The sequence below is a fragment of the Petaurus breviceps genome, unplaced genomic scaffold, assembly GCF_028583685.1.
Source record: "Petaurus breviceps papuanus isolate PSGF00001 unplaced genomic scaffold, PetGlider_PUasm1.0 207, whole genome shotgun sequence".
Lineage (NCBI taxonomy): Eukaryota > Metazoa > Chordata > Mammalia > Diprotodontia > Petauridae > Petaurus > Petaurus breviceps.
Genome location: NW_027185850.1, coordinates 627,106 through 639,350, shown reverse-complemented (window position 1 = coordinate 639,350; position 12,245 = coordinate 627,106). Strand labels below are relative to the sequence as shown.

The 12,245-nt window shown below is 34.7% G+C and overlaps 1 protein-coding gene across 1 annotated transcript in view; it reads right to left on the bottom strand.

The window, feature by feature from the left end:
• LOC138164860 (leucine-rich repeat and IQ domain-containing protein 3-like) overlaps window positions 1-12,052 on the bottom strand; it is a 151,745-nt gene extending 139,693 nt beyond the window's left edge. The window contains exons 1-2 of the mRNA XM_069092780.1: window positions 11,274-12,052; window positions 8,841-9,164 (exon numbers count right to left, since the gene is read on the bottom strand). Of these exons, the coding sequence (XP_068948881.1) occupies window positions 8,841-9,164; window positions 11,274-11,636 (687 nt within the window). The 5' untranslated portion in view covers window positions 11,637-12,052. The remainder of the gene's footprint in view (window positions 1-8,840; window positions 9,165-11,273) is intronic.
• Window positions 12,053-12,245: the final 193 nt, after the last annotated feature.

The following is a 12,245-nucleotide window of genomic DNA, read 5'->3' as shown; positions in this document are numbered from 1 at the left end:
AATGTTATATACTATGGAAATGCTTTGCATAACCACACATATACAACCTATATTGAATTGCTTGTCTTCCCAGTGGGGGTGGGTGAGGAGGGAAGAAAGTAAAGAACCTGGAAATCAAAATTTTAAAAACAAATGTAAAAAAATGGTTTTTATATGCAATTGGGAAATAAGATATACAGGCAATGGAGTATAGAAATCCATCTTGCCCTATGAGAAATTTGGGGTATGAATAGGTGAGGATATAAGAGTTAGCAGATGAGGGGAAGGGGTATTCGGTAGGCTTGCTATCTTGGGGTGGGTGTAGGAGAAAGATGGGGAGAAAATTTGTAACTCGAAATCTTGTGGAAACAAATGTTGATAACTAGAATAAATACATAAAATATTAATTTGACGAAAAAGAAAGAGAATGATATATCAGTGGAATAGATTACATATGCAATATACACTTGTAAATGACCATAGTAACCTTGTTTTTGAAATATGCAAAGATCTAGGCTTTTGGGAGAAAAACTCAGTATTTGCCAAAAATTGCTTGGAAAACTAGAACGCAATTTAGCAGAAACCAGGAACAGACCAACATCTCACACCACAAAGTTAAGGTCAAAATGGGAACAAGATTTGGACATAGAGGGTGATATTATAAGCAAATGAGTGCAGCTTGGAATGGCACCTTTCAGATCTATGAATAAGTGAAGAATTTGTGACCAAACAAAAGAAAGAATTAAAATATGTAAAATGGATAACTTTGATTATGTCAAATGAAAAGGTTTTAGCAGAAATAAAACTAATGTGGCCAAGAAGCAGAAAACTGGGGGAAAAAATTCATAGCAAGTTTCTCTTATAAAGGTCTCATTTCTTAAATATATAGAGGCCCAAATCAAATATATAAGAAAATTAGTCATTTCCCAATTGATAAATGGTAAAAAAAAAAATATGAAGACAATTTTCAGAACAAGAAATCAAAGCTATCTACAATATTATGAAAAAATGCTCTAAATTACTGGTGATTAGAGGAATGAAAATTAACATAACTCTGAGGTACCAACTCACAGCTATCAGATTGATTGATATGATAGAAAAGGGAAATGACAAATGTTGGAGAACATGTAGAAAAACAGGGATACTAATATATTGTTGGTAGACTTGGGGAATGATCCAATCATTCTAGAGAGCAATTTGGAACAATGTCCAAAGGGCTATAAAACTGTGTATACCCTTTAACCCAGCAATATCACTACTAGGTCTGTATCCCAAAGAGCTGAAAGGAGAAGGATACATACACACGTGTATATATACACATATAAACACACATATGTACATACATGTATGTATACAAACATATGCATCAAGTTCTTTTGTGCTGGAAAAGCATAAGAAATTGAAAGAATACTTATCATTTAGGGAATGGCTGAACAAATTATGTTATATGATTGTGATTGAATATGGTTGTGCTATAAGAAATGACAAGCCGAATCCTTTCAGTGAAATCTGAAAAGACTTAAAAGAACTGATGGAAAGTAGAGTGAATGGAACCAGGAGAACATCATTCATATGAATAACAATATTTTACAATAATCAACTGTGAATGACTTAGCTATTCTCAATAGTACAATGATCCAAAGTAATTCTGAAGGACTTATGATGAAAAATACTTTCCACCTCTAGTGAAAGAACATATGGCATATGAATGCAGATTGAAGGAAGGAAATGAAGGGGGAATATCAAATGAGAAGAAGGGATCAGCGTCGAGGGGAAAGGAGTCAGTGAGAAAAGTATCACCCTAAAAACTTAGAATAAAGTAACTAAAGGAACATAATGTTATGCTTATAGCTGAAGAGAGAAAAATTGTAACCTGAAAAAAATACTGTAGAGATAAATGGAAGAATGTATAAAACTATTTCATCACTTTAAATGTGAATGGATTAAATAATCCAATAAAATGAAAAGGAGTGACAGATTGGGTAAGAAAAAATAAACCCTACAATCTGTTGCTTATAAGAATCCAGTTTAAAAAGTAAAGACACACACACACACATACAAACACATAACACACGCACACACAAACTGGAGAAGGGAAAAAAATTACTATGCATCGTGAATTGAAAAAGCAGGACTTGCCATCATGCTGTCTGAAAAAGCAAAAACAAATATTCAAAAAAAGTAAGACAATATAAACAAGGAAACTCTATTATGCTAGGGAAAGTTAGCACAGTGGGGAGAGTACCAGAACTGAAGTCTAGAAGACTCATCTTCCTGAGTTTAAATATGGCCTCACACACTTACTAATTGTGCGACCCTTGGCAAGGCACTTAAATCTATTTGCCTTAGTTTCCTCATTTTGAGCTGGAGACAGAAATGGCAAACCATTACATTTTCCTTACCAAAACCTGAGGTCATGAAAAATCAGAAAAAATAAATGTACTGAAAGGAACCATAAATACAAACCAATAAAATAAAGCATTAACTCCAAATACCTTAGCATACAAATGCATAAAGGAAACATTACTTGAGTTTCAAGAAAAAAAATAGACAGTAACAAAATAGTGACAGGAGACTTCAATATCCTTCTATCAGTTTTGTATAAGATGAACAGAAAAGTAAACAAAGAGGAAAATATGGATGAACAAATTTCTGGAGAAACTAGGATTAAATGCTTACTGTGTCTTCTAATCAGAACAGCAAAAAAAAATACATATTTCTCTGCATCATGTGATTTTTTTTTACAAAAATTGGCCATATACTAGATAGATATTTGAAAATAAATAAAAAGAGGCAAAAATAGTTAATACATTCTTCCAAACTGTAACAGAATAAAAACAGCAATTGCTTCAGGACCCAGAAACATAAGATACAGAACCAAATGGAGACCTGACAATGAAATCTTAAATGAGTTGGTCAAAGAATAAATCACAGAAACAATGAACAGTTATGTAAACAAAAATGATTATAATGAAACAATATTATCAAAATTTCTGGGATACAGTTAAGGTAGCAATAGGGGGAGAATTATATCCTTAAAACAAAATAGGAAAAAAGAGAATTAATTGAATATACATTTAAAAGTTAGAAAATTAACAAATAAATAAACCTAAAGCAAGTACAAAGAAATGTCAAAAAATTAGGAGGTAAATAGATAAACTTAGAAGCAAAAAAAAAATAGAAATGACAAAACTAAAAGCTGGTTCTTTGAAAATACTAATGAAATTGATAACCTCTTAGCTAATGTGATTAAAAAGAAGAGAGCAGAAAGTCAAATTAATAAAATGGCAAATGAAGAAGATGAATGCACACCAAAACTATGAGAAAAATAAAGAATAATCAGAATATACCATAAAAGTTAAATGCTATGTACAGTTATATGCTAAGAAAAGCAAGAACACAAAAGAAATAGAAGAATATCTTCAAAAATATAAAACATGCAAATCATTAAGAGATGATATAGAGACTTTACATAGCCCAACATCAGAAAAGCAAATAGGTCTAGCTATAAAGAAAAACAAAAACAAAAACAAAAAACCTGGTCCTGATGAATGCACAGGAGAATTCTGTCAAGCTTTTAAAGAACAGTTAGAACTCATAATTCACAACTTATTGTCAAAAATGAAGAAAGGGCACACCCTACCAGATTACTTCTTTTGAGACAAATATAGTCCTAAAACCTAGACCAGGGAATGATAAAACGCAGAAAGAAAGCTATAGGCCAATATCACTAGTGAACATTGACACAAAAATTTTAAGCAAAATTTCATCAGTCTACAGTGATTTATCCTGAAAAATCACTTATTATGATCAAATAGGGTTTATATCAAGGTTGCAAGGATAGTTGAGCATGAGAAAGACAATCAATATAATTAATCACGTTTCAAAACAAATCCCTTCAAATCATACAATTATCTGAATAGATGCAGAAAAGTTTTGACAAAGTACAACTCTTTTGCGTTAAAATAAAAAATACAACCTGAAAAGTCTAGGCATAGAGGCACCTTTTAGCATCATAAAAAGTATCTATCTAAAATCAAAAGTATGTGATGGGGATACATTAGAATCTTTTCCAATGGGATGCTAGGAATGATAAAAACACAACAGAAAGGAAAGAAAGCAAAAAGAGGAGGTAAAAGGATGCGTGTTTTCTGGCAATATGATGGTTTACTTGGAAAACCCTAGAGAATAAACAAAAATATTAATTGAGAAAATAGATTCAAGAAAGTTGCAGGCTACAAAATAAATCTTCAAATATCAAAAGGATTTCTATTTAATAATAGCAAAACACAAGACGCAATAATAGAAAGGAAAATCTCACCCCAAATAGCTACAAAATATATAAACTATCAGGGAACAATCTCCAAAGGAATGCAAAAGACTTAAATAGATTCAACTAAAAATTGCTCCTATATGGAAATAAAGAATAACTTACTGAGCTGAAGGCATATTCAGGACCCCTTGGTGGGATTTGCCGATATAATTCAAATAACATTACTCTAAAATTAATTTATACTTTTAATGTTAATCAAATTACCGAATGGATCCTTTATAGAACTTGATAAAATAGTTATGAAATTCATTGGGAAGAACAGAAAATCTAGAATAACAAGGGAAATTAAGAAAAGAAGGGAGCCTGACAGAGAAATGGCATCTCCAGATTTCAAGCTATATTGCAAAGAAGCAGTCATCAAAACCATCTGCCACTGGTTAAAGAACAAAGAGATCGATGGAACAGATTAGACAAGAGAGACTCAACAGAACCCCAAAACCCAGTGTTTGATAATGTTAGGATAAACATAAATTACTTAGGGAAAAACTCCATATTTGATTTTTTAAAATGTGATAACTGGAAGGCACTCTGGCAGAAACTGGGCTTAGACCAACACCTTAAACCAGACTCCACAATATGTTCTATATGATTATAGTATTTTAATACATTATTTTAATATTAAAGCTCATACAAGAAAAGAAATGAAGAGACACCGAGCACAAACCTCTCACAGATATGGGTAGGAACTGTATTCTTAACTAAAAAAGATACAGAGGCAATTACAAATAAAATAGGTAAATGCTTATTTAAAACTGCAACACTTCTGAACAGACAACATTAATGCATCTAGCATTAGAAGGGAAGTGGTTGAAAAGGGAAAAAAAAATCTTTGGGTTAAATTTCTCTAACAAGGGTTTAATATCTAAGATACTTGTCTAAATGCATCCATGCATGTCTATACACATATGCATGTGTGTATAAACATATGTGTGTACACATAGATAGCTGGTGTTTGCCCTTTGTATTTGAAGATCACAATGGTACTATGGTGTTGGTGTTAACATTCGTTTTGTTCAACTGTGGCTGATCAGACCAATATGAGCTGAGAAGTCTCTACCACAGGTAGGTCACAAGTAGTCGGTTTGAACTTTTGGGATTCAAATGTTTCTAGATTTGACATCTCACATTTCTTTTGAGCTACTTTGATTCTGCTTTGCTCATCGAGCACAGCACCTTCTTAGATGTGGGCACATCATGCTGGGAGGTCCAGGACCAGAGTTTCCCAAGTCTCACAATCAATACTAAAGGTTGTCAGAGAGACCTTGAGAGTATCCTTACACTGCTTCTTCTGAATTATGTGTGAGTACTTGACTTGTGTGAGTTCTCTGTAAAACAGTCTTTTAGGTAAATGTACATTTGGCACTCAGACAATGTGGGCAGCCCATCAGTTACTCTGTCTGCAAAGTTTGAATGCTTGGCAATTCAGCTCCAGAGAGCACCTCAGTTGTCTAGTACCTTATCTTACAGGCGATCTTCAGAATCTACCTAAGACAATTAAAATGGAAGAGGTTCTGTTTTCTGGCATGGCACTGATAGACTGGGTTTCACAGGCATACAGCACTGAGGTCAGTACAATGGCTCTGGAGACCTTCAGTGTAGTAGGCAGCCTACTATCTCTTCTCTCCCACACTTTCTTTCAGAGCCTTCCAAATTCTGAGCTAGCTCTGCAATGTGTGTGTCAACCTTATCATCTATGTGGACAGCCCTGGAAAGGATACTTCCAAGGTAAGTGACCTTATCCATAGCATCCAAATTTTCTCCATTTGCTGTAACTAATGGCTCCACATATGGATGGTGTGGTGCTGGCTGGTGGAGCACCTGTGTTTTCTTGGTATTAATTATTAGGTCAAAATTAGCATGCATATACATAGAAATGCACACATGTTAAATCTATACATATATATGTGGAGAGAGAGAACAGAATATACATTTGCAGCTATTTAAGTTGTTCTTTTTAAAGAAACAATTCTTAATTAAATCTATAAAATTCTTTTTGTGTTTTGGAGGGTGATTCCCAGATGTTTTATGTATTTTGTAGTTAGTTGGAGCAGGATTTAGTCATATATATGGAAAATGCAAATCAAATATCACTGGGATTTTATTTCCCACCTTACAAATTGGCAAAATGGACAAAAAAAGACAATGATCAATGTTGGAGGAGATGTAGAAAGACAGGCACACTAATTCATTGTTGATGGAACTGTGAAGTGGTACAACCATTTTGCAAAGTAATTTCAAAATATGTAAATGAAGTAACTAAAATGTCTATATCCTATGAACTAGGACACCATTCCAGGGCTTATACCCCAAAGAAACCATCAATAAGAAGAAAAGTCCCCATGTTCTCCAAAATATTTATAGCAGCATTTTTTGGAACGGTTAAGAACTGGAAGCAGAGACAGGGCCCATAAATTGGGGAATGACTAAACAAATTGTGATAGATGAATGGAATGGAATATTACCGTGATATAAGAAATGTGTGTGATGTATACAGAGAAACATGGAAAGATCTTTATGAATTTCATAAAAAGCAAAGTAAGCAAGGCCAAGAAAACAATATACAAAGGGACTACAACAATTTTTTAAAATAAGATTTTATTTTTCCCAGCTACATGAAAAAAAAAATTAACAATCATTGTTTTCTTTTTCAGTTCTGAGTTAAAATTCTAACCATCCTTCCTTCCTTCTCCCCCTCCCTGAGATGGTAGGAAATCGAATATAGGTTATACATGTGCAATCATGTGAACATTTCCATATAAGTCATTCTGTTCTAGAAGAGAAAGAAAGATAGTAACTACAGTCTGTATTCAGACAGCATCCATTCTTTCTCTGGAGGTGGATCACATTTTCCATTGGGAGCCTTTTGGGATTGTCTTGGTTCATTATATTGCTGAGCATAGTTTAGTCATTCACATCCTTCACCATAAAATATGGATATCAATGTATAAAATGTTCTCCTCATGCTGCTCACTTTACTCTGCATCAGTTCAAGTAAGTCTTTCAAGGTTTTTCTGAAATCATCCTGCTTGTCATTTCTTATAGGAAAATAATATTTCATTATAATCATATACCACAACTTGTCCAGTCATTATCCCTTCCAGTTCCAATCCTTTGCCACCACAATTTTTTTTTTAAGCAATTGGGGTTAAGTAACTTTCTCAAGGTTACACGGCCAGTTATTTCTGGGTGTGGTGCTAAGTATTTGAGCTCGGATTTGATCCCCAGGTCATCCCAACACTGGGGCCAGTGCTCTTACTCGCTGAGCCACCTGGCTGCCCCTAAGCAATTGCGGTTAAGTAACTTGCTCAAGGTTACACGGCCAGGTGTTTCTGGGTGGGTACTAAGTGTCTGAGCCCGGATTTGATCCCCAGGTCATCCCAATGCTGAGGCCGGTGCTCTTACTTGCTATGTTACCTGGCTGCCCCCACAAATTATTTTTATCTCTTTGATATACTGACCTAGTAGTGGTACTGCTGAATCAAAGGGTATAGTTCCAAAATGTTCTCCAGAATGACTGGCTCAATTTACAACTTCACCAACAGTGCATTAGTGTCCCAGTTTTCCCATACCCCCCTCAATATTTATCATTTTCCTTTTTTTTATATTAGTCAGTCTGACAGGTATGAGGTGGTATCTTAATGTCATCGTTTGTATTTATCTAACCAATAATGTTCATTCATTAATTAATTAAAATATCAATTCTTCATGGGTAGACTGAGCCAATATAATACAATGATAATTATCCCTAAATCAATCGACTTCATCAATGCCATACTATCAAAAAATTATTTAGTAAAGCTAGAAAAATTATAATAAAATTTGTCTGGAAGAAAAAATGTCAAGAATATCAAGGGGAATCAATAAAAAAAATGTGGAAAATGACCTAGCTATACCAGATCTCAAACTTATTATAAAGTGTTAATTATCAAAGCAAGTTGGTACTGGCTAAGAAATAAAGTGATAGATCAATGGAATAGATTAGGTACACAATGCATTGTAGTAAATGACCATAGTAATCAAGTGTTTTATAACTTCAAAGACCCAAGTTTTGGGGAGAAAAACTCATTATTTGACAAAAATGCTGAGAAAACTGAGAAAATCTGTCAGAAACCAAGTATAGACGAACATCTCAAACCATATACTAAGATAAGGTCAAAATAGGTACATGATGTACACAGAAAATGTGATGCCATGAACCAGAAATCAACATTACCTCTGTTGTATTGTATTTTTGTTTTGTCAAATATTATCTGACTTACTATTTAGTCCCATCCTTTCCTCCCTCCTCCATTCTCACTGGTGTGAAGCTATTTTGTTTCAGGTTCAACTAGATTTCTTTGGGCCAGAAACTTTTAATGATTTTCATAGTTTCTATAAAACTATTAATAACTTTCTCAATAATTTATGATTGCTTATATGACTTATCAAAATATCTTTAAGGATTACATAATTTCAGCACATCATTCAAAACTTCCTTCATTTATATATTCAGAATGACCAACTATGGCAGCCCCAAACAGATGCTCACCTTTATTATCACTGGGGCGATATCACAGAAAAACCGACTGGTAAATGCTTTGAATCTTTCAGGAAGCGTCCAATTCTCAATTACTTCTTCGTCAGAAATCACATAATGGTCCAGGAATTTGAGTGACCATATACTATTGACCACCACATGTCTATAACCTTTTTTTAGGCTCACTGGGCAGTCATACAGAGTGAGGGCCATCAGGTTTAGGCAGGCAGACAATGAGCACAAATTCTTCAGCTTTACAAATGAATTATCATGAAGATACAGAAGTTTTAATTCCTTCATTTCACCCCAAAACATCTTATCCGGTACAATTCTTATCTGAAATAACATTGAAATACAAAACTCAAAGTTAATTTAATAATATCTATCCTTTAAAATGAGTAAGAGCAGCAATGCATTGGCTTAGAAAGCACTAATACTTGACAGGCCTATGTACATAGTACAATAAAAGCATGGTTAATGAGATTTTAGATAAACTGGATAATTTTATTTTTGAGGGTCTACTCAAGACCACTTAAGGAAACCCAAAGACTAAAAAAAAATACTTTAGGAAATTTTCAGAAAGAATTTGTATAAATTATAATGACTAAGCACACAAAGTTTGATCATTTTTGCCTATTAAAATAGACTTGAAATAGAATATTTAGTGCCAACTAAATATTGAGAAAATGAAGAAAAAAATCAAAAGATTTATCTAACCTTTTTTTTAACAGAGAATCTGAAAACACAGAAGTTACATACACACACACACATGGGCTTAGATATGGAAACAGATGCACTATTTAATGTATTGCAAAATGTTACTTCACTTCTTCATTGGAAATTCCCTTTCCAGTGTGTGTTTTGAGTGACCATGGATAATCAAGAAATATTTTATTAAGAAGCTACTCTACACTAAGCACTGTGTTAGGTGCTAGGACTACAGAGATAGGAAGGAAGCAGTCCCTGCCTGCCAGGACCTTACCATCATCCTGTGGACAATCAGCTAAGGACACAGTCTCAGAATGTCTGCACAGCCCTGGGACGCACTGACTGAGCCTGATGTCAAACTGAATAGGGAGAGTGTGTTGATAGACTTTCTTTTATCAAGGGCTAAAATTTACAGGTGATACATCTGTGAAATCCTAACTTTTTAAAGGCTAATCTATTATTATTATTATTATTTTGCTTTTTGGAGGGCAATTGGGGTTAAGTGACTTGCCCAACATCACACAGCTAGTTTAAAAATCTATTTTTTAAATAAATGGTTAAGTTGTTTTGTTGTTTCTTTTTAGACTGATTTTCAATTTTTCCTGGAAGACCATCACATTGGCTTCTCTGGATGCCTCAGCAAAATAACAAGAACATGAAGAGAGTCTGTGGTCCTTTTGTAAAAAGAGAATCTTGGAAAACTGAGCTTCATGCCAAGTGTCAAGTTAATTAGGTGGAGGCTAATTATCCCAAATGGATGCATGTGCAGCAGTCATTTCTTATATTAAGATTCAGTTACACAGAGAAAGTTATATCAATGGCAGGTTTGGGGGACAATGTGAAAAAATTCAGAAGGTAACAAATGATGTGATGCCTTTAAAACACAAAGGTATCATGATGTACCATGTAGCCTCAGAGCAAAAATGTCACAGGATTACTAGTGATTCAGGAGCTCTGGGGACCTGGGCTACAGGGCAGATCAGCATCACCCAGAGGAAAAAGATCAGGGTCCTGGACTGAGAAGTGGAAGGGACCTCAGCGGCCACACAGGCCAAGAGCCTCATCTGAGAGATGAGGGAAGAAGGCCAAGTGAGACACCTACCACGCTGGTAAAGAGAGGTGGAATCAAAACCAGAGGCTCGAATTCCCAAGCCAGTGTCTAATCTACAAGAGCATGATGGGGCCCATGGGAGGGAAGCTTCCAGGGCATGAGGGCCTGGCTTCACAAACTGACTCACCCCTGGTGACTCTGTGTGTGTGTGTGTGTGTGTGTGTGTGTGTGTCTGTGTGACCTGGGAGAGTCCCTGAAACTCTCAGTGTACTAGGAATATGAGTTGTAGAAAAGAGTCAACCAGACTTGGCAGAACAAAATTTTCTCACCTAGAATTTCCACATATGAATGAAATCACAGACCCAGTCCCTATTCCTATGAAACAATAAAACAGGACATTCCAGGACAGGTAAGAGGAGAGAAGAGAAGGAAATGGAGGAGAAAAGGGAGGGGAGGGAGAGGCAAGAGGCTTTAAACTAAACATACTTTTCAACCTACTTTTAAGTAGGACTTTAAGGATTCAAACTTAAGTTACTATTAGTTATTAAAATGGTAATAGCCTAGAGTAACTTACATTTCAAAATAAAATAGTTAATGTAAGGAATATTGAGACATTAAGCATACTCACACACAAATTCTATTGAGATAATGTGTGTTTACAAATATCAGTCTGAATTCCCCATTACCTGGTTTGAATGGAGATCCAATTTAATTAATTTTGTACAGATCTGAAGTGGCCACATGTCTATAATAAAATTCTTGGACAAGATGCATATCCTAAGTGAGCTGGAGCACTGGGAGGTTTTCAGGGCACATAAATGCAATCCATGGAGATTTAAAAAAACAGAATCTTTCTCATCAATTAATTGGCTTTCCCTGCTTTTTTCCGATTCTTGGGAGCTACTTGTTCTTTTTTTCTGAGTCTCTTCCATGGAACATCTGGGGGTAGAGGAGACAAGGACAATTTCTTGAAGTTTATTTTCCCCCCAACTTTCAAATGGAAATATATTTACAAAATTTAACATTTTAGTTCTAAATAAATATGACATAACATTGGTTTTGCATAAATAATAATATACAGCTAAAAGGGAAAGAATTAGGCTATAATTAAGTGGACAGAAGGTATTTTATTATATAAAAGTAGCAGCATAAAAACATGTACTGAAATTGCCTAGCACATTCTCTCCCAAAGAAACTTAAATTACCCAAATTCTAATATAATTACATCAAAAAAAATCCTGTCTTACCAATTAAATGAAACCAACTCGAGGACAGGAAAGGGAAACTCCATTTAATTAGAAGACAAATTTAAGAATATTGGCTTGAAATGAAACTTCTGGCAAATTTTATGTCATATGTAGACAAGAAAAATATAGGGGGAGGGGAGGACTCCCCAATATCTTGAGAGTGGCAGTGGTTCAGCTGATACCTCCTAGATGTATCCAACTTTTTTCAAGAGATATATTAATTTATTTTTAATATTCTTTTTAAAAAATGTTGAGTTCCAAATTATCTCCCTCTCTCCCATTCCTCCCTCAGCCACTGAGAAGGCAAGCAAACTATATCAGTGGTACATGTGAAATCAATCATGAAAAACATTCCACCTTAGCTGAGAGAGAGAGAGAGAGAGAGAGAGAGAGAGAGAGAGAGAGAGAGAA